Here is a 23,142-nt window from a genome sequence, read left to right as displayed (position 1 = left end):
TCGGGGAACAAGGCGCTGAGACAGTTGTTGACCCTTTGTACTCCGCTTGCCTGCTTTTAACTTCCTTTGTATTATTAGAGTTCCTTGATTGGGCCCCCATACGCCACCCACATTAGCATCCGTAAGTCCATGCCCCTACAGGCCCCCTCCCGGAGCCCACGGCCTGCTCAGCTCTCTACCCCCACCTCATTAGATGTAGGCGCCCCACGTAGGACTTAGCCCTGAAGGGGGCCTTGACGAGCCAGGGCACCCGGCACCCGCTAACCCCCTCCTCCCCCCCCCCTTCCTCCTCTCCGGGGCCCCCGCCGCCGCCATCACCACTGCTGCCGTACACAATAGCTACTGGACCACGTGCGATCCCAACCGACGGAAGCCGATATGATGAAGGTGGGCAGCGGTTGGAGCGGTTTGGCACCACGTGGCGGTCGTTAAGGGTTGTCTGTAATGGAAGGGAATGGAACGGAAAGGGGCCTGATTGACTGTGTCAATGCAGAAAACTGACAGCTACCGAATTGCCGTACTGCTTGCCGTACTTCTTTATCATGCTCCTCTTTAACTATTTCACTCACCCCGCAGGAGGGCATCGCGATCCTTCAGCGCGCGGGTGCCTCAGACACTGAGCTGCTGGCGGCGTTGCAGGCGCTGCAGGTGCTGGTGGAGCCGATTGATAACGCCAACGGTTAGCACTGGAAATTGCTGGTTGTCGGTTGCTCGTTGCCAGCTAGTTGCGGTGCTTAAGTTGAAGGTCGAAAGCGACGGACGCCGCGAAGAGGAGGGAAACTTGGCGCTGTGAAGACATATGTTCGTGTCCTGTATGTACGTATGTATGTATATCCGTGTGTGTGTGTGTTTCTTCGTTTCCCTTAAAGGGAATCCCTTTTTCCCACCCCGGTGATGACGTCACCTGTACATGTACTCACGCCTTCTCCTCAACCGCTCAACCGCAGCACGGGCCCCCTGCCCCTCCTGAATCCCGCACCCCGCACCCCGCATCCGCTCCGGATGGATGTTACCAGATCTTCACCCTCTGGGCGGCATCTCCGCAGTGGTGACCCAACTGACCCGTGGGTCACCCGAGGTGGCCGCGGCAGCCGCCCACGTGCTAGGCACCGCCGCCTCCAACAACCCCACCTTCCAGCGCCACCTGCTGTCCGGACACCCCGGTATCGTGGAAACACTGCTGCAGGTGAAGGCTGATGTGGTGATGTGGTGGTGTGGGTTGGGGGCCAGTGGCGGAGTGAGAGAGAGGGGAAGTCCGAGCATCAACATCAGCCGTACTCATCACCAGCCGTACACCAAGACCCCGCCATCAGCGTGCTCATCACATGAAGCGCCCACAAGCGCGCTCACAGTTGGTTCCAACCACCCTTACTGGGCCCTGCAAACCCTCCTCTCCACTCCCCCCCCCCTTGTCCCGTCCTGGCCCCTCCTGGCCACGGCACAGGTGTCCCGCTCCCGTCATCATGAGGCGGCCGGGAAGGGGCTGTATGCGGTGGCGGCACTTGTACGGAACCTGCCCGAGGCCAGAAGGGCGTTTATTGAAGCCGGTGGGCGGGGTTGGAGGTGGCGGGGGTGGGCAGGGGGACGAGGAGAGGGAGGGAGGGGAATGGCGAACCACGGACCAGTGAAGGGCGGGAGGGGGTGGGGGGAGGAGGAGGAGGGGCTATGGAGGGGAGCAGACCCCGCAAGGGCTATAAGGCCCTTTTCAGGGGGCCGAGCGACATTACAAAACGACCTACAACCGCGCATTAGGGGGATCGGGGAGGCGGTTCTTTTGGTGTGTGTGAAACCACAACGGTCACGGTGCTGATTTGTACATAACACGTCAGCGTCTCTTTCGCCCATCCGCCCCTTCCGTCTTCCTGGGTGTCGCATGTGGGATCGGCTGGACCGCCATCCCATACCTGCACATACGTGGACCTTCTCACGCGGCGTGTACGGCATGATCGATTGTGTTTGGCCTTCAAGACGGTTTCGGAGCTCTGGGGCTGCTGCTACGTGGCGAGGGTGTTTCAGCGCGCGTGAAGCGCAAGGCTTTGAGCTTGTTTATGGACTTGATCGACACGCAGCCCGCGGCAGCAGCAACGGCAGCAACGGCAGCAGCACCACCACCCCCCGCGGGGAGGGGGCCGGAGGGGGTCAGTGGAGGCAGTGGACCCCACATGCGATCACTGCATCATCACCCCCATCCTGAGGACGGCGCTAAGGTCTCTGTTGATGTGGGTAGCGGGGGGGGCCCCCGGGGGGGGCCCCGGTTGGGCATTTGGAGGGAAAGGGGAGGGCGGAGAGGGGGGAAAGACGAACCACGAACGAGTGAAGGTGCTGCCAGGGCAAGAGCGTACCAGGAGTAGAACTGACCAAAAGGCGGAGAGGGGGTGTTGCAACAGTCCGGGTTCGTGTTGACTCAACGTCGGCGGCAAGGATTATAAGGCTTGATTACGAAGATGAAGGCGATGTGGAAGAGTGGGCGCTTCGAAAAAGTCGCGTGAAGGCGACGAGTAGTTTTGATGAAAAGACAGCGAGATCAGTGGCCACCTCCCGCACATCGGTGTGGAGTCGCAACCCCTGACACGTGACCCCGCACTCCGTCCTGCAGGCCTCCTCCCCGAGCGAATACCCCCACACCCACGACGGTCCCGACTGGGGGGCTCCAGGGGGCCCCTCCACCCCGCTGTCCGCCCTGGCTACTGCCGCCACCACAGCCGGTCTACCACAGGCTGTAGCAGCCTTGCTGAGTGAGCCGGACGCCGACATGCAAGTGCGTGAGGGCTGGGAGGGGCTGCCTCCTTGGGGAGGTCATGGTGGCCTCCTTGCATTGATCAAGATTTATTGATTCAGATACTGCCACTACTGCCGATGCTGCTGCTGCGTCACGTACAGGAGAAGGCCTTGCTTTTGATTCAGCGGCTGGCGGACAGCGCCGCAGTGCTGGCGGTGTTGCGGGAGAGCGGCGCGCTGGAGGCCGTCGCCGGGCTGCAGTTGCGGCTGAGGGAGGAGGCTCCGAAACCCGGTGACGAGCCCGACCCGTACCACCACTACCTCACGGACCTGGCGCATCAGGTGGTCGACCTGCTGACGGGGAAGCACCGGGCCGGGTCCGGGGCCGGGTCCCCGGAAGGGAGGGAAGACCTGCAGGGGAAGGGAATGGGGGAGGGGAAGAGGGGGGTTCAGGCGTCCCAAAACGAAAACCAGCAGCAGCAGCAACAGCAGCAGCAGCAGCAGCAGGTGGTGTTGGCTCTTGGGGGACCATCTGTGGAGCAGCAGAGGGGGGGTTCGGGAGCTCGGAAAGGGGTGGGAGACGTTGGAGCGGGAGCGGCGACGGAGGAGGAGGAGCCGCCACCGGGGAGAGCGAGTGGGGTGGAGGGTGGTGCGGGTAGGGGGCAGTGCGATGTGCTTGAAGAGGCGGGGGAGGGAAGGGGATATCATCAACGACAAGAACAGGAATGCGCCAGTGGGGGTTCGAACTCAGCGTCCTGAGACTAGGGTAGCAGATAAGGCAGGAGCAGTTTGGTTGAGATTCATTTTATATCCGTGCAATTTGGCTGCTACTACCGTTGATCTATTCCCGATAGGTAGTTTTGCTCTCTCTGACAGGACAAAGTATCAGGAGCAGCGCTGTAGCAGCAGCAGGAGGCGCAACCGTCCAGAGTGCGCATGTGGTGTTCTGTTGTAAATATACATGTGTGTTCCCTTGTAAACATGTATATGTAAACATGACACTCGTGTTGCGCAAGGTTTCGCCGGTATTATGATGTCGTGTTATAGTGATGAGGAGAGAGAGAATGATGCTGACAACCAGGATGGTGCAAGGAAAGCTGGGGAACGTTATGAAGGGACGTGCGGATATGGATGCACATGCACGGGTGGGGCCACAACAACCGAGCCCTTCACCGTCCATCACCACTAATGGACAAGGGAACACATTTCGCAAGTAACCCTCGTTTCTTAAAGGGCCGCGATCACTGCAGCAGCTATGTTCCCAAGATTCGTTGCCTCGGGGGCCGTATGGCTCCGGGACGACTGTTATACCACGATTTCAGAAAAGCATCGATCGGCGGATGTAGATTCCGTGATGTGCCCAGAATACAACAACGACATGTACTAGGTGGTGTGCATGAAGCCAGGTTATCATGTGATGCAGATGTAAGTACTGGAAAGCTTTCGTAGCAGCAGTTCTCAGCGCGCCCTCTGCTCGTACAGTAACGCCAACGTTAATACAGACCATCACAAACAGTAATATTGTTGCCCAACAGGACAAATAATAAACATTGGAGAGGCGACATGTCATATGATGCATTTTTGGATTGTCTTTTTAAGAAAAATGAGTCCTCCCCATCCGGGGAATTCCGGGGCGAATAAAAAAAAGCTCCTTTGTCCACAATGAAATTACCAGTGCTGCTTGGGGACTGAGGCATGCCAAATTCAACCCCAGAGGATTCCTAATACTGGAAGGATACAAAAAACAAATAAATACTGTGCGGGTGTTCACTTGGCGCCATGCATGCCCCCCAACGCTGCTGCCCAACATACGCTCGCATGAAGAGCAATGTCGTACATGTAATATGATGGATCACAATCCGTACGCGCAACCTAGTCAACACTTGGTAGCCTATTGTGCTCCTAAAGCCATGAAGATGAAACCCATGTCCGAGCCGGGATAAAACAAGCATCGCAAGACACGGGTGCAAGACATGTTTTCTTGACTTGCGATCACATACAACGAACGTGCGCGATACACAGGTGACACCCCTCCTTATGAATGAATCACGAGGAGGAGGAGACCAGCAGGATAAAATCATCACCGCAAAAACTAGCCTTGACCTCCGCCAGCGCTACTCCGCCGTTGCAGCGTCGCCCAAGTGCCGATCCGCTTGCCGTCGCGCACTGCTCTCAAGCAGGAAGCTCCGCAGCTGCCGCCCGTGACGATATGTGAGCTGTCGGGTTCCGCGGAATGCCCTTCAAAGCTCCCGTTGTGAGGAGACTTCCCGGAGGCCTCCCACCACCATCACCATTATCACTACTACCACCAGCACCACCACCATTACCACCATCACCACCACTGTCACCACAGCAGCAGCACCAACAGCAACTGTGACGGCTGGGGCTGCCAGTGCCATGGGGCGGCTCATCCTCCCGCCCGCTGATCCGTCTGCAGCAGCAACTGCTACTGCTAGTGCTACTACGGCCACCAGCCGCAGATCCAGCCGGGGCCCCACGCATTTGATGAAGAGCCTGCAAGACAGTTCAGATCAGATCAGGTTAGGGCAGTTGTGGAACAGTTGGAGGTCAGTTGGGTATCAGTTGGTCGGCCAGCTCAGGTCACGGCTAAGCAAGGATATGCGCACGGTGGCGGCGGCGGAACTGGAGGTGTACGAAAACTCCCAGAGCTGCCAAATGAGGCAGGGAGTCGATTTGCTGGGCTGTACACCGCGACAAAGAAACAGGGCGCAGAAAGCAGGTGATCACAAATGGTGGATACAAGTTACAAAAGCACAAAATGGAGACGGGCTCCTCATAGGTATCAACGTCCCTGCTGTTGCTGCTGCTGCTGTTGCTGCTGCTGCTGCTGCTGCTGCTGCTGCTATTACGGGTCTGCGGGCTCCTCCTTCTCCTCCTCCTCCTCCGTCGGACCCACCTCCAGCCGTGCGTCACTTCAAATGAACAAAACGGCATCACGCTCGCAGTCCTTACCGTTTCCATGGCGATCAAGGTGCGGTCTGGCAGGTGGTCCGAAAACATGGATCTCGATACAACGAGGCCAACCTCCATCAAATCCTGGATCTGGATCCATCTGTGGCGCCAAGATGAAGAAAGGCCACGGACCAGATCTTAAACACATTAGATCCGTGGAACCAGGAACCAGAACTCCACTACAGAATAACGGATTTGGATTCATGTATGTGAAAGCTGACACACAAAAGCCGGGCAATGGAATGTAAGAAAGTTCATGCCAAATGTAGACGCCTCTGAGTAGCAGGACATACTTAGAGGCCGTCGACCAGAGGAACATCTGGATAGTAGTGACGGGCGACGGCGATAGTGACAGCGAGGTGGCGTGACACACGACGTGTCACGACCCCCCATTCTGTCTACCTGTCCATTCCCTGATTCCATCGGCCCTGGATCTCAGTTAGATCACGGATACGTCCCGGCGCCTTCCTATACTCCTCTTAAAAGCGGTCTCCGCTTTCCTAACCCCCTACCCGCCTTCCCGGGGCGAGCCCCTCCCGAGCACATACACACACGCCTGCACGCTGCGTCCCTCCCTGCCCTCACTCACCGGCATACGTAGCGAGCATTATGTGCCCTCAGGTTCAGCGTACACAAATTGCAGCGGCAGCACGGCGCCTCCTCCAGGTCTAGTGGTTTGTGGCGCTCCATGTAAAGTATGTGGCCAGGCGGCACAAAGTCACGTGCACCCGCAAACTGCTCCGCCACCTTGAAGGTTGGGTGGGGTTCAACCACGTGTGTATGTGACCAAGACAAGTATATGTTCTTGGCGTGGTACATGGCATTGCATCTCCGTACAGGGGAAGCGGTTAAAACGGTTAACGATAAGCAACCCAGTCGAAAGGGCATCCATACGGCATCTTGGCTGCCTTGCGCCTAAACCCAGTAATGGTTTGTAATGACAGATAATGCGTGGCACCATGTATGACTTAGATTACACTGTGGGCCGCGAGAGCCGGGGGACACACAGCACAAGTCGGTTAGCCTTGTGTGCTCCCGACCCCGACTCAGACTGCCAATACTCCAATACTCCATGTATGTATGTACGTATGTATGTATGTGTATATATTATGTATGTATGTATGCGTATTTTCTATCCATCTATTGGTCTGTTATCATATCTGCCTGCTTGGCAGTCCGTTAGGACCTCAGGTCTATCCGACTGTCTGTCTGTCTGTCTGTGACGCAGCGTAGCTGGCGTCCCCGTACCAGCTCGGGGGTACGGCTGCCGCGGTTGTAATTGGAATGGCTGCGGTTGAGCGAGTCGTCCAGCGCCCTCTGCAGCTCTGGGTCCAGTGCCGTGTCTGGAGGCAGGAGCTGCTCCAGGGGGGGTCTCTGCCCCATCAGAATAAGGCGGCCCATGATGACCACCTTGCTGACACGCGAATGAGCCCCGGCAGTCACCAAGTCCTGGGGACAGCAGGGGGCATAGGCAGGGTGTGGTGGAGGGGTCACACACAGACAGGGACACAGACAGACACACACACACACAGACACACGTAAAATCATGCGCATTCTAGATGTCGACATCAGCGATGTTTTCAGTTGTCGTACATACATACGACATACTCCCTTCCCCCCCTCCATACATATATACATACATACATAGGCAGGCGGCTGGCAGAGGTTAAGGCCTGACTTCTGCTCCCTACCGACCCGGGTTCAAATCCGCCTGCCGGCTTCTCGGGTGTTTGAGGAGTGTTGAAATGGGAGGTGGCCCCCCATCATATGGACGATGTAGGACGTGACAAAATCAACTTGCGAGCTAACCAGGAACTAAGTTGATGCGCCGTTAATCCGCTAGATTTGGTTGGATGCTTGTGGTGAGTTGCCGAATCCAACGAATACATTCTGAAGTCGGATGGGGTGACGGATTAGGGTGCCCCTCTAGCAGGGGAGAGCAGGGACTGCCCCGGGAAAGGGGGCCGCTGGCGAAGTTAACCACCCTGTAACAACATACATACATACACGTAGCCCCGCATTATCCCGGGCAGGCTGGGGTTAGGGTTTGCGTGAGCCCCCCAGCAAACCTCCTAGGTACTGACTGGAGCTGCTTCAGCATCCTCCGCACCCTCCTCCGCCGTACTCTCCGCCGCCGCCGCACCGTCGTTCTCATCATTACATCGTCAACATCATCAACATCATCATCTGGATCGTCCCGAGCGCCGTCAGAGCTCTTGGCTTCCCTCCTAAGCGCCTTCCTCCCGGTGTACCCCGGATGTTTGGCATTTCCACGTATCCCCCAGCAGCCCCCTCATGGCCCCCCACCTGCACCAGTCGCTCCACGGAGCGGACCCCCAGTCGGGAAATCAGGTCCTTGGCGTGGACCAGGGAGATGCACATGCCGTGAGTGATCTCCGCAGCCTGGGGGGTGCAAGGGGGAGCGTACCCCGGGAGGAGAAGAAGATCAGACAGCAGGTTACGGAAACGTGCGGTAGGTCCGGTCCGGTCCGGTAGGTTAGGTAGGTCAGGTAGGTTAGGTAGGTTAGGTTAGAGGAGATCCAAGATGCCTCGCTCCCGGACCTATGTCTACCTCACCCTCGCCCTCGCGGTTTTTTCCACCCACAGTTATAGTAGAGGTTATTCGATACTATATACATAACATGTAATATAATGTTTAGTACATGTCATATAACAATGTTGTTAAATGCTATAAATATTATATATATTACATATATTACACATATATTTATAACAATGCACTGATAGTGTTTTGTTTTATATGGCTTCTTATTCCAACTATTCCCCCTTCGCTCCCCCCGTCTTCCCCCTTCCCTTCCGTGCCTGCGGGCTCATAAGACCCCCAGGGGGGGCGAAAGCCCAGCACCGCAGCCCGGGGAACTGCCCCTGGAGCAACGGACCCAACAGCCCCGCCACACCGCCACCCAAACTGTGACCTGGAAAGGGAAAGAGGGAAATGGGGGGAGAGGAAGGGGGAGGCAAGGGGGAGGCAGTCCAGGGAGGGTGACGGTGGCGTCTAGAAGCCAGCCAGATAACTACTTGTAATACCCTCAGGACGCTCAGGGACTCCACCGGGTTCGTAAATGCGGCTGTTTCGGCAGTGTGCTTGATCGTACAGCAGCCGCATCAGGGAGTTTGGGGTGGAGGTGCCCCGGAGAGCCGTGTGCGGGTCCGACACCCCACATCACCACCGATTGCCCTCCCACACCCCAATCCACATACACACACACACAATCTCACACACACACATACATGCGCACATGCCGACCTGTGATTACGACTCTAAAGCCCGCAGCAGCCCCCTTGAGCCTCGTCGCCACCGCCCTGGCCCGCTCCGAGGGCAGCCGCTGCAGGAGAGCCTGCTGGCCCTCCGGCCCCTCCGGCCACGTCGACAGGGCGGCCTGCAGCACCCCCTGTGCCCGCATGTCCCGCAGGATGGCGCGGGTGGACTCCAGGATGCCGCGATGGGCCCACAGCACACGCCGCCCGCAGTCGTCCTGGATGGGGCGGCGTGTGGGGGGGGGAGGGTGTACAGGGCGATGGGGAGGGGGAAGCGGAGGGAAGTTTCTGCATGGGAGCTGCTGTCGTGTTATGTTACAAGTTTTACAAGCTTTACATGTTCCGGACGAATGAGGTGATGTCCATTAAAGCCTGAGGGGGGGCCATGGACTATATAAAAAAATATATGGAGAGGGTAAGGAAATAAATGTGGACGTGGACCTGGCCATATGGCTTGAACCCCCAATACTGCTCGTGTGGATTGCGGGGTGTGGTAAGAATAGAACCATAGACGTAAAAACGTCGCAGCTGAAAAAATACTTTCCTCTCCTTACGACAACAACTACAAGTGCAAACGCAAGTACACTGGCCGCCGAATCACATCCGCCGTACTACAGTCGTACTTACTGTACTTGGCAACCCGGGCACGTCGTACTCCGCTGGCTCGCACAATAGATCCGTCACCACATCACTCAGAGAAAGAGAGCCCCGAATCCCCACCACCACGGAGCGCCGTTGCCGGTCCAGAGCGATGTAGTACGGCAGCAGCCCGCCAACCCGGTTGTCGTAACAGACGTACAGAATGTCGTCATCGGACACTCCCGTAAGCTGGGTAATTGCCTCTCTCTCAAGCAGCTTGGCTGCCGTACAGCAGCCCTTGGGGGGTTTGGAGAGGGGAGGGGGAAATGAGGGTGAGCGTGTGGGGGAGGGGTTTCAGGGTTTTTGGAGGTGGAATGTCGTCATGGCTGAAGAAACGGGTGACCCAGGCTGCGTGTCTGCGTACCACCACACACTTATGTGGCCGTACAGCCATGCAAACACAACCACCACCGTGCAGACAACAAAGACTAATTGTTATTCGCTAACCAGACGCATAACAGACGAAAAGGTTTTGTTTTCATGTGCACAGAGGGAGGGGAAGGGTTCCCTTGTCATACAGCTCGTCCATGGCCTTGTACGGCAAATCCTTTCAACTGTTTTCCCTACTGTTTCTACTCCTACCATCAAGAGTATTGTTTGCTAATGCTAATGCTGTTGCTAATGCTGTTGCTAATGCTGTTGCTAAAGCCACTGAAACAAACGCGGCTCGACGGGAAGGTGGTGTTGGCTCACACTCTCCCCCCACAGCCATCCATCCCCCCTGCACACACATACACACACACAAACCGTCCACGGGCCCCCCCTCACTCGCCCCCTCACTTCAGAGGGTCCGTAGTCGGGTCCCACAGCGCGGATAAAGTAACTCGACTGGCGGCAGCAACCGCAGCCGCGACCCACACACAGCCGACAGCAGTTGGCGACTGCCGGCGGCACCAGCCCCGTGGGTCGTTGCGTGTAGGAATGGTTAGGGACGGGCCCCCCACGGCGGGTGGGTGGAAAAAAGGGGATACGGGGCAGGGGACCATATGAAGCGAAGAAACGTGAACAATAGTGTCAACACAGTGTACGTGTGAGAGACTGTGACATATTTGTGTATATATATATACATAGTATACATTTATATGTATACATACATTTGTACATTTATACAAGTATAAATATATGATATGTATATTTATATCCGCCGTACATATATTGCATACACAGCTGGGGGTGTACGGCGGGTTGCATAGCGGACATGTTTCCCAACACGCCCTTCACACGCCCTTGGCTCCTTACCCCAACCCACATATTGACATACACACCGACATATATTCACATATACAAGCCTACCTACTCGTAATTCGAACTTCGTGGGGGTGTTCAGGACATCGCCGACCCCCCCCCAAACCACCCACCCACCCCGCCGCCGGTTCATCCACAGGTACATCTTCCAGCCGTACACCGCCGTAGCGAACCGCATATAGTGGAGGGCCTCTTCCATCACCTGGGCGCAGCTAGGGCGTGTGTGTGTATGTATTACGTACGGCACCAGTACGAACAACAGCCCGTATGTGTGGGAGCAGGAGATTGGTTAAAGAGATATAGACACGGCGGGTAGTTGAGTGACGTTCGGGGAGGGAGCCAAATTGGGTCCAGGGCCGCGGTGCCACCATCCCTCCCCTACCCGACCCTGGGAGGCAGGGCCGGGACGGACGAGAACAAAACACATATACACGCACAGACACAGACACACACGCACACATACACATACACACGCACACAAACAGAAAGACAGACAGACATATGAAGATGCGATACGCTTCCCCCTCGCGGCTCAGATCTTAAAGGGCACACGAGTCCGGAAAGCTCCCTCCGTCAGCCCCCCACCCCCCCTCAGACGTCCAGCCATCACCTCACCGCCTCGGTAGCGTTAGGCTGGACGTTGGGGTCTTCCGACTCCCACCGCCGCTGCTGCTGGGGCCCTCGGAACCCCGCCCCAGACTGCTGTCGCTGCTGCCCCTCCCGCTGCCCCTCCTCCGCGGCATGGCCCCCCTCGGGGCGAGGAACAAGAGCCTGCAGACCGCCCATCACCGGAGCAGCCCCCACCGCCTCCTTGACGCCAGCTAGGCTGCTGCCATCGGTGCTGCCCTCCCCCTTAGTAGGCCGCTGCCCGGGTGCTGAGGACGCATCGGCGCCGTTGATAGCGTTGGCTGCTGCGGGCGGTGCCACTGATGGTGTTAGAGTGGCTGTTGCTGCTGCTGCTACTGCTGCTGTTGTTGATAGGCTTGCTGTCCCAGATGCGTTCCCGAAGGCGTAAACCCCCCGAGACGTTGCGGATTCAGAGGCGGTGGAGGGAGTGGAGGTAGTGGGTATAATGGTGGTGTGTACGGTAGTGGGCGCGTTGGCAGTACCGTTTGCGTTGTTGACAGCGTGGGTAGGAAATGCAGTCATGATGCCTTTGGTAGAGGTAGAGGTGGTGGTGGTGGCGGTGGTAATGGTGGTGATGGTGCCGATGGTTGCGGTAGTAGTGCTGGCAATGGTAGCCTGAGCAGCGCGCGGGAGTGAGGTGTTCCTCCGCGGCGAGGTGTCCACCTGCAGGGTGATGTGCTCGGCCACCGCCACCTCCGTCCCTGCTGCTGCTTTCGCCGTACAAGTGACTGGTAGCTGTCCGCCCCGGCACCCCGCATCCTTGAACCGGTCGCCGGTGGGGGCTACCTCCACCTCCACCGGCATTGGCGGCTCCATCACAGCCTCCAGGATATTATCCCCAGGTGGACGGCCCCGCACGCCGCCTAGCGACCACGGCGCCACACCTCCGCCGCTCAAAGGCGCTCCGGAACCGTCCTCTGCCGCCGCCGTCAGCCACGTCGGTGGCGGCGCATTGGCGTAGGTAAGCGCGGGTTTGGTTTGGCTGTGTCGTACACCAAGCAGCGTAAAGGCCGCGACGTAGTCCGTGAGGGTCATGTCCACCTGTATGTATATAAATATGCGTTCGTGTAAAACAACGTGTGTGTGGGGGGGGAAAGGTTCAAATACGGCATGGAACTTGGTTGCCCTTGGAAACCTATGCGAAAAGTGCGGCGAATGGTATTTGTAATCCAGGTGCCTGTCGGAGGTTACACATCCTGGGACGCCGTCCTTGCGAGCTTTAAGGTCATCTGCAGCTCCAGTATCTGTGCTTTGTATTGGGTATTGGTTCGTCGTAGTCGTGTTGGGTCAGAGGGGGCCGTATTGTGAAAGGGACGTTCCCTGGCTGCCAAACAGCCAGGACCGGGCTCCAGGACTCCTTTCCAGCGAACAAAAAGAAATGGAAAAAGCAAAACAAAAATATGGCAAAGGAGGAGGACAACAACACGGTAGGGAGGCGGGGAAACAGCTCTCCTCACCCGAAAGCCCATGCAGGTTTTCTTCAGCCTGACCAGGCACTCACCCCGCCAAAGACATGCGATAAAGCATTGGCAATGACCACCATGGGCGACATGCTCCTGCCAGACGAAGCGTCTGCTAAGTTTCCGCTGCCACTGCGGCCGTCGTCGGCATGATCATCATCATCATTGCCGCCGCCGCCGCGGGACGTACTGCCTCCCGCCAGGTCCCCGCAGGGTCCCCAGCAACAGAACACTAAGCGATACAGCTTCAATCTTGACAGCCAGCGATTACTGGCTGCTTGGTAAGTCGAGAAGAAATTCAGAGTAACGATGATGGCCAGAAATCCGATGAAGAGAGAAACCCAAGTTGCGACAACAATTGTCGATAGAAGGGCGTAGTGGTTGAGTTCGAGTCGGCCCGGGAGCGTTTGACATTGTGGCGTATGAGTCTGCATTTGCAGGAGGTGAGTGCCATAGACATTGCTGGCTACAGTGAGGCAGTAGAAGTGCATGATCGCGAGGACCAGCGGCGCAACTCGACGACGGCGGTGGACCTGAAAAATGGATCCTTTCAAACGAGGAGGGGGTGTGAAGGGGAAACACGGGGCGAGGGAAGGGGGTTATAGGAGGATTTGGGATCGTCGCCATGGTGTGGCTCGTGCGTAATTGGTTGCGCGGACGCATTCTGTGGAAAGCTGCTAAGCCGCCAAGACGACCTTTGCTGTGTGGAAATGGCTATTCCCTGTTTGTGCGCTTCCGAATCTTCAATGATGGCGGGAATCTGTTCATTTCACGGGGAACAAGGATGGGAGCAGTGTGTGAAAGGACGGGTTGGTCGGGTACGCCAGGTTCTTCCGCATGCGCCATCACATTTCCGCCGGAACTCTTAGCTGGCCTTCTTAGACGCCTGGGGTTCCCCCCCCGCCGGATGTCAGAGACTTCTGAACCGCCCTGGTTTTGCTTACATGGCGGACGAAGGGCAAGAGCGGCTTGCCTTACATGCGTTTGCCAGGGCTGTTGAGGGAACCCCAAGTCGGCGATGAATGGCAGTACTAGTTGTACGGTAGCAGTGCCGTACCTCTGCTGCTCTCGAAGAATGTCCATACGTGCAAGATGCTGTTGACTACGAAGCAGAACTGATGCGATGACAAGTATGCAATGTAACGGCCACGGTAGGGGCAGGAGGAGTCCAGCTGTTCCACCACAAAAGATAGGTTAATGCTGTTGAGGATGAGGACGCCAATGTGCCAAATTGCCCCCATTAAGCTCGGCAGCGGTAAATCGTCGGTCGCAATGTGCCATTTTCGGCCAAGGAGCTTGAGAGCAGGCTGAAGAAAGGCCATGGAGACAGTAAATGTTAAAACCTTTGCGCGGTAGAAACGTTCAATAAACAAGCAACACTATGACTTACCATTGGAAGGCGTTGAATGATAAATGATGAAAGATGTTTACGCTTTCGGTGTCAAGGAGTTGTCAAGCCTGGTAATGTCGGCAAGGACAGAGACAGAGCTTCGTATAACAAATAAACGGGCACGCCACTCATGACATTCTTTTCCTCAACAGTATTTATATTCTGTACAGTAGTTAGGGTGATCAATGTAGATGCATTCATCTACTTAATAATTGTTGTCGCGAAGCCGCTCCACGGCCTGCCGCTCATACTTCATTTCATGAGTCTGCTACTGGATTATGCACATGCCGGTTTTACCAGAATTCCTGACCTTTCTGAGTGCAGCAACTACCCGTATAACGACTCTACTTCCCAGCAATTCCAGTTCAAGGCCTTACCAGTTCAAGGATCTCAAGGTGGCGTATTACAGGAGGTGTTCCAAACAATTTCAGTCCAAGTACATTTTATGTACCTTTGACATACCGTGAAGATGTTTAGCCGACGAACCGTGGGACACTCCCTTAGCTCTCAATGGCAGGCGAGCAGCCAACGTGCCTTGGAACATACGAAATGCAAGCAACATAATTAGCACTGCAATACATCATTCTTGAAACCTTTATAAACACTCGGGCTGCAAGCTACTTCCTACCCGTTTAACAGCACTCATCCTCATGTCCCGTAGCGTCACTGAAAGCCCCACAGGAAGGGGCTACGGTGCAAACAAGTCAAACATTACGTTCTTACATCACAGGCAAAACGCAGGGAAATCATAAGCAGGAAGTAAATCAAGCTTGTACGCACTTCAGGACATTCGTATGGACCTTGGTGCTATAGCTGTGTGTGTATGTGGCTGCTACAGTGGGCTCGAGACTCACGAAGAGGTGCTATAGTTATTAGGTCTTATCGAGCCCTTCCGGCTTTGAGCCTGCATTTCCATGCCCTGGGCAAATGGTTTGCTGGTACGCGGATTTTCCACGACATATGACGCTGCGTGCGCTTACGAAAACCGGGAGAAGTACGGAGAGGAGAAATCACGTTTCATACAGGCCCGCCCGCCGGGCGCAATGCTCCTAATCAGGCACATCTCTGTGACGGCGTCATGCCATGAAAAGCAAGCACACAAGAGCATCTGTCAGGTTTGTACACCACAGTTTTGAGGACATGCATCCCAGGGCTGCCAATGCAACGCGCCCGTCACCAGATGACAGCTAATGCCGTTAGTAATTAGTCAGGTAAAGCTACGGGCGTCTGCTCAACGTTCACCATAATGGTTGCCTTATAATCCCTTAACTCCCCCAACCCACTGTCAGCAATGCGCTGCTCCTGCAAATTGTAAACCACATGCACGATCACGGGACGACTTTCCGCCCTACCTGGGCGCCTCCACCGGGGTACTCCTAGCTCCGCAGCTGTGGACCCGACCATCGGCGAGGTTGTAACCATCGTGTAACTTGTAAAAACATTGGATATTTCCTATGGTGTAGCAGCGTTCGTAAGCTGTGTGCTGGTTATATGTGTATACAAACTACTGTGCGGTGCCTGTCGTTAGTGTTTCAGTATTGTTGTAGTGGGCTCCCCCCGGAGCTAACGTGTAGCGCATCAAGTGTAACCGGTGTTGGGGAGGGGAGCGGTGTCTGGATATCGAGGCAACAGCTGCCGTGAACCTGAGTGCGGAATGGGAAACTGCGGCAGTGGAAAACCCCATAGCCTGGCATAGCCAGGTTCGTTGGTGCTTGTATAGGACTTGCTGCTTTGCTACGTGTTTTCCCTGCTCTGCAGTGACACGACGAGCGTGGTAACATGAGTCTCCCATAAGAACTCCGTGGAGCCCGTAGTATCACTAGATAGTATCACTGGTCTAGGTAGCAGGACCAAATAACCACCATCGGTTGTACGGTGGAATCAACTTTCAATTTATCTAGTGCATGGCCTCCCGGCTTTGACGGACGGCCCCGCACTCGTGCAGAACTTGTAACTAGAGATAGAGATTCATGGGCACCGTGTGGATTCCGACAGCGCCGAGTTGATGGGGCCACGACAGGCCATGACAAAGGTCCCGTATCGCTCCTGACCTATACAAAAAAACCCCACTTCACGGCTGCTGGGGGAATGCTTGTCAAGCACTCGATCGCCGGTAACTCGTGGAGAGCCCGTCGTCCACCCAGTAACGATGTTGATGGCAACGCGGTCAGGCTGCGATCTGGAGCCCCAAAGTCTTATGCGCAATGGCTGAACCCCTTTGACCTTAACGGACAGGCATTCACAGCACAAGGACAGGGCAAAAAGGCCGAAAGAACACCGCACGTGCTGGGCGGCTTTTGTAGTCAGCAGGGCACACCCATTTGTCAATATCAGCTGCACGTACGTGTTGCAGGCATTCTATACTGATATACATGCATCCCGACGTTTATCATGTCCGTGGGCGTGTGTATTCCGATACGCAACGTGGAACGCAAGAATGCTCAGGGTGGGACTGTAAAGTCTCAGACATTGGGTGGAACGGCATCTTTAAACGGTACCAACCAAGATTTATATCTAAAATGCCTGACGTACGGGAATGAGATAGCTCGGGCCACTTTGAGCAACATTGTGTGGATATTATCATCATACTATTTTGTTAGCGGAGAGCATTCCGGACCGCGTTTTTGTCGCTAGGTGGTCCCACGATGCCAGGGCTTGCACGAGACCCTGGCGCAGTTCGCAGCTTAGGCACCTGCAGACATACATTTGTGCATGGGGCATGTAGAACACGGCGCTCAGCTGGGACTTGCCGAGCTCAGGGAACCACCGACCTCGCAGCTCTGCCGACCAGCGAGGCAATTGTCGCTGATCCTGCTACATCAGAACCTTCAACAAGTGCTCCCACACCTACCATCAGGTGCACATACCGCTCACTGGTATCTCTTGTAGCGAAACGCGCCAGACCAAGCAACTCCATATCCCGAAATGGCGCAGGAGCAAAAACTGGCCTAGGAAGTCGTCATTGTACATTTTGCGGACGGATGGAAAGAGCTGCTCTCGCGAGCTTGTGACAGGTACGAGTAGCCGAGCTTGCAAGTAAAAGCCCCGCTAGCCTAAACTTGAGGGCACGCTTTCGCAATCGTGGCAGGAACTGGAAAGCTACATTTCGCTTATCCAAGCACACAACAGCACCTGCTCGTATGGCGGCATCGACCAAAGAGGTACGCATGCCGGCAGTCCTTGAGCTTTTCCCCAGATGCCAAGGCGGGGCGATTTGCAGCAGTCAAAGCCCGGGTGCCACCTGCCTGACTCCCGATCCCCTCGCAGCGTGATGGTGATTATGAAGCTCGGCGATGAGCTGCTCCAGCCCTTTCTGGAGGTGATAGACTTCCTGGGGAGAGAGCACAGCTTGCGTGTCGTGGTGGAGCCTCACGTATATGATGAGTTCCTGCGGGGCCGACCCGGTTACCCCTACGTCTACACATTCACTGCCAGTGATAAAGACAGGTGCGCACCAGACGCAGCCAAGGCAGGGCCCCGCCCAGCTAGCGCTTGTGTAGTGCCAAGGGACGGCGAAGGGTGTGTGGGGGGATGCGCACCACGGCCTTTGGGACCATGATCGCCACCCGCAGGCAGGATGTCCACCCCGTCTATCACCCTAACCTCCTCCTCGCTTCTCCGGCTGCTGCGGCTGCTGCTGCGGCTGCTCCTAATGCTGGCCCTCCAGGTTAGCGGAGTACGTGGACTTCGTGGTTTGTATCGGAGGGGACGGAGTCATCCTGCACTCCTCCTGCCTATTCAAGCACAGCATACCCCCGGTGGGTATCGAGCTGGGGTTTGGGGCTGACATGGCTTCGACTCCAGGCGGCTGGGAAGAAACTTCGGGAACATTTTACACACGGAAGAAAAGGAAAGCTCAATCGTGTGTCTGACGAACGGCCGATATGGCCGATATGGGATACACGCGGTTGCCCGCGAACCCCAGGCGCTTCCCGTCTCCCGTCCCCTCCACTCCCCTGTCCATTCGGCGCTGGGTGCGGTGCGGGGTTGTGTGTAGAGTGAGGCAAGGAGCCAGGTTGGGGCAGGAGTCCCCACCATTGGGGCTGGCCACACACACACACACACACACCACAGGCACCACACACTTCAGAACCGTAGAGCCCCTCGCCGGGGTGTGGGGCCCCTGCCTTCAAGGGACGGCTGGAGGGTGTGGATGGGCAATTATGTGGTTGGATGTGGCTAGGGGGATGTGGGTTTGGATGGGTGGAGGGTGTGGATGCTTGGATGGTCGCCAGCCACAACTCCAAAGCAGGCGAGCAGGTCACCTCACATGTCCTAGGAAGTGAGATGTAAGGGTCGGAGCCCAAGTGGGGGATCTGGGTCCCAAGGGTGTGTGTGTGGGGGGGGGGGGGAGTTGCGATCCTGCCAGCCGGCATATCCGTGGCAGGGTCGGGGATGCGACCCACAGTGAACGGGGTAGGGCGGCGGGGCAGCTGCCCTCGTGACATGAATGAATGAATGGATGGATGAACGAGTGCTGCCGCCACCCTGCCCGCTGCCTCCCCGCTGTCTGGCCGCAGCTCATCGCCTTCAACATGGGCTCCATGGGCTTCCTGACGAACCACGACTTTCCCAACTTCCGGCGGGACCTCATGGACGTTATCTACGGGGGACAGAAACTGGACAGCTGCACGCTGCTGTCCCTGGACTCGGTCAACTCAATGGATGAGCCGGGAAACAGCCTGGGTGGGTGGGTGGTGCTGGGCGTCAGTGGGTGGTAGGGGGGGTGGTAGGGGGCAGTGGGTGGTAGTGGGGTGGTAGTGGGGAGGTGGTAGGGGGGTTGGTAGGGGGGGTAAGTAAGTAGAGTACACAGAGGATGAAGGGGGCGGATGCAGGGCCTGAAGAACGGAGCGCAGAGCTTTGCAGGGAACGATCAAGTCGCGGGGTGTGAGGAGGGAGGCGAGGCGTGGTGGGAATGGGTGGAGGCAGAGGGAGAGAAGCCCGTGTGGGATTTAAAGAGTTGAGGAGGAGCTCCAGGGGGGGGGGCCCGGAGGCGGGTGTCCAGGACGCGGGGTGTACACATGCTTTTGAAGGCGTGCGTATGTATGTATTCATTCGGCCCGCTGACACGCAGGTGTAATGGTGACGCTGCGCATGCGGCTGGTGTGTGAGATCTGGCGCAAGGGCGGCAGCGGCCCGGAGCAGTCCGTGGAGGTGCTGAATGAGATGGTCATAGATCGGGGCTCCAGCGCCTTCCTCACCAACATTGAGTGCTACGAGAAGGGGCGATTCATTGCCCGCGTGCAGGCGGATGGCATCATGCTGGCCACCCCCACTGGTGGGTACAGACCCGGAGCTTCTGTCTGTTTGCGGGCCTGTCTGCGTGCCTGTGTGTGTATGTGTATGTATGTATGTATGTATGTATGTATGTATGTATGTATGTATGTATGTATGTATGTATGTATGTATGTATGTATGTATGTGTATTCCTCGCCGCGTTTCCCGAGCTACGGTCGGGGGGCCGAGTGGGCAGCCTAACGCTGCACCGTGAATGGGCTTCATCCTCCGTGGCTACTCCTCTTCCCCTTCCTCCTGGTCTCCAACTTACCTCCTCTCCCAGCTGTCCCCAGTAGCCCCCACAGCCCCTCCCGGCACCTTCCTACTCTTTAGTCCCACCCCATCCCACTCCGCCCCGCCCCACCCCGCCCTCTGGTATCGGCTTTATTCGCCGGTCGTCTTACCCACCCCACCCCACCACCCCACCCCACCACCCCACCCCGATCCAACCCCTCGCTCCGCCGCAGGTAGCACCGCCTACTCGGTGGCTGCGGGCGGCAGCATGGTGCACCCCAACGTCCCCGCCATACTGCTGACGCCGGTCTGCCCCCACTCGCTCAGCTTCCGACCCATCATACTGCCCGACTACGCAGAGCTGGAGCTGCGCATCCCCGATAACGCCCGGTGCACCGCCTGGGTGTGTTTCGACGGCCGCTCACGACAGGTGCGCATGATGTATGTGTGCATGTATGTATGTATGTATGTGCGGTTGCGGTGCGGTGTGGACAGGGGCAGGGGAGGAGGCAGGGGAGGTGCGATGCGCCGCACGGCATCACGTTGCTGGAATAGTCGCTTGCAGTCGCGCGTGGAGGTCTTCATCCTGTGAATAACTGGACAGAAAGGTGGAGACATTAAAGAGATTGGTACTAAGGCAAGGATTAAACCTAGGCCAGATTCCCTAGGCCAGATGGAGGAGGTTGCCCACCACATCCCCGCCCATCTTCTCGTTCCTTCGTCCTCCACCCACACCCTTGTCTGTGACCAGGAGCTGGGCCGCGGTGACAGCGTCAAGGTGCGCATGTCGGAGAACCCAGTACCCACCATCAACCGAACCGACCTCACCAGCGACTGGTTCGACTCCCTGGAGCGTTGCTTCCGCTGGTCGGACCGCACGGTGCAGAAGCCGCTGGAGCTCGAAGGGCCCTGAGGAGGAGGAGGCGGGGGAGGGGAAGGGGGAGGGTGGCTTAGGATGGTAACTGGACATGAGTGAGTGCATGGATGTGTGTTTATGCCTTGGGAGGGGAGAAGGAACGAAGAAGAAGAAAAAGAGGATGACGGGCAACACGCCCACGCGCCCCTGTGAAATACCGACGGCTGTGAAGGTGGTGGAGGTGGAGGTGAAATGAATACGTCATCTCTGGCGGGTTCAAAGGTGGGCGGCAACAGGCTTATATATGTGTTTCTTTCGGCGTTGGTACTTATGGACTTTTTTCCTTTGCGCTGTTTTTCAGCTACTTTTGCGCAAGGGACAAAGCTCAGCAGCAGCTGCAACAGCAGCCGCAGCAGGAGCAGCAGCAGCAGCAGTCGGTTAGCAATCGGTTAGCAATCCGCCAGCGATTGCATGTTCGGAAAGGAGCTCCGAATTCAGCGCAATGATCGACTTGGCGGAGGCATCCACTCGATTAACTCGGTTTAAGTTTTGGCACGGAAGAGGGTTTGGCTGAGCTGCAGCACTGGCATCTGCGGCAGTTGCGGCAGCAGCAGCAGCAGCAGCAGCAGCAGCAGCAATGCATGCATAAGCGCGGTCTTTGGAAACCAAAGGCGCTCACACAGAGGGGCATGCGGCTTCCGTCAGATCATTCCACACCGAAGGATTTTGTAGCCATTACGATGGCGACACTGTAATGATGGATGATGGTTATGGTTTTGTCTCGCTCGTTGAACTTCATAGCTGGGCTGTTTGACCACGACGACGAGGGCGATGACAACGGCAGCGAGGAGATGCTGGTGAGGTTTTGCTGAGAAGGCCTCCCCCCTCGGAGGTAGGGGGAAGTGCCGAAGGGATGGGACCTAGCGTGAGGTTGAGCTGCAGCTCACGGCGTAGATGTCCCCCGCACGTCTATGGTATTAGCCGCTGGCGGCAAATTGAGGATGGGGTGTCGGCTGGAAGCGGCCCCCCTGGCGGTGTCGCCCTATTGGTGGTTCCTTCTGGTTGTGTGATGGCGAAAATGGCGGGCTTTCTCCCAGCTGTGCATTGCAAAAGCGCTGTGGCGAGCGGTGAACCGCAGCACGCCCTTGCATGTATGACCTCGCCGCTTTTAAGAGGCTTTCCAGCTGCTGTTGAGAGTGCTGTAAGGGCGCTACGTCCTCCTCCACGGCCTTCCTTCTGAAGCACAAAGTGAAGCGGACGAGCTTGTTGGGCTGGGCTGGGCTGGGTTGGGTTGGGTTTCGGGATTCAGCACGTGTGCATGACGGAGCGAGTGGCTTGTGGGTCTTGTTTGCGGGCGGAGGTGGGGCGGACGGGGTGGGTTAGAGGCACAGTGAGTGTGTTCCTGCGCTGTAAAAGGTTGTTTTTCCGGGCGTCAATTACGTGGGGGGAACTGGCACATCGCTTGCGGTTTTGACTTGATTGGATGAAGTTGTGCGTGCTGTATTTCTATGTTGCATGGTGGGAGCGTTTTCTGGTGCTGTGTGATGGAGGTGATGCCGTAGGAGGGGTTGCTGCCGAGTTGAGTGAATGGAGGTGGTGTCTGTAGCGATTTATACACGCTGGTTGATGGCGGCCGCGGTTGTAGTGGTTGCGGTGCTGCCGACCCGACCTGATATGAGCACTGTCAGTGCGCATATCGGTCAATCAATTGATCGAGTGGGTTGCCGTACGAGGATTATAAGCCCCGCATTAGGCCCACGAGCAAGGTGGCCTCCTTTGCGTTTTTGCAGCTCAGACGGCCTTGGGTTGGAAACGACTTTCGTTGAACGGGGCAGCAGTCGTATTCGTAATGTGCTTTTCTTGCCCTTGTCTTGTAGATCTTTGTTTCGTCCGTGAGTATTGGACAGCTCGGACAGCTCATTACAATAAGGAAGCACTAGCGTGTGGATAAGACAAGATGAATGTTCTCTGTGTGTGTATGCGCGTGTGTGCATCACGGGTATGTCTGGGATATGCTTAAACGATTTCCGACTGCTGTAAACACCGTGCGCGTTCCGGTTAGTATGGCGCCCAGGTACCACCAACGGGGTGGGGGATATCTTGCCTCCAGCTCCCTCCCTCGGCAAAGTTACTGTGTAAGGCGGGTGTTCAGGGGTGGCCCAAGTATGGGCAAACCCTATTCGTCATAGCCCTGCAGTGACCAGGAGCACATACACTAAAGTCAGCACCGTAATCGCCGTAAGTTAACCAATTGAACAGGTTCTTAGCTGCCCTTGTTGTGGGTGCTGTCATACGTCCCACAGATTTCCACCGCCACAAGGACCAGCGGAGCTTAGACAAACGGAAGCCTTCATCGAAACCCAGCAAGTTAGGAGACACTTATTGATTGACGTGTTTCAATGTGACGCATGCGTTGACATTCCAGCGGTGACTTCAGAATTGCT

The 23,142-nt window shown here is 56.6% G+C and overlaps 2 protein-coding genes across 2 annotated transcripts; one reads left to right on the top strand and one right to left on the bottom strand.

Moving 5' to 3' along the window:
• Window positions 1-4,958: 4,958 nt before the first annotated feature.
• On the bottom strand, window positions 4,959-14,263 carry VOLCADRAFT_95936 (uncharacterized protein; the record flags this gene model as incomplete). The annotated part of the gene is made up of 14 exons (XM_002954998.1): window positions 4,959-5,232; window positions 5,636-5,791; window positions 6,281-6,438; window positions 6,940-7,140; window positions 7,999-8,094; window positions 8,592-8,627; window positions 8,952-9,188; window positions 9,598-9,846; window positions 10,390-10,490; window positions 10,972-11,056; window positions 11,470-12,096; window positions 12,145-12,522; window positions 12,983-13,488; window positions 13,999-14,263. The coding sequence occupies 14 exons, from the start codon at window positions 14,261-14,263 to the stop codon at window positions 4,959-4,961; spliced, it is 3,369 nt and encodes a 1,122-aa protein (XP_002955044.1).
• A 3,002-nt stretch (window positions 14,264-17,265) lies between these two features.
• On the top strand, window positions 17,266-20,755 carry VOLCADRAFT_118925 (uncharacterized protein; the record flags this gene model as incomplete). The annotated part of the gene is made up of 8 exons (XM_002955054.1): window positions 17,266-17,345; window positions 17,420-17,492; window positions 17,599-17,778; window positions 17,999-18,089; window positions 18,852-19,017; window positions 19,406-19,609; window positions 20,076-20,272; window positions 20,594-20,755. Coding segments are annotated over 8 exons (1,152 nt in total), but the record flags the coding sequence as incomplete, so codon positions are not given.
• Window positions 20,756-23,142: the final 2,387 nt, after the last annotated feature.

This window comes from Volvox carteri, assembly GCF_000143455.1.
Source record: "Volvox carteri f. nagariensis unplaced genomic scaffold VOLCAscaffold_48, whole genome shotgun sequence".
Taxonomy (NCBI): domain Eukaryota; kingdom Viridiplantae; phylum Chlorophyta; class Chlorophyceae; order Chlamydomonadales; family Volvocaceae; genus Volvox; species Volvox carteri.
This window is presented reverse-complemented; position numbering and strand designations above follow the sequence as displayed.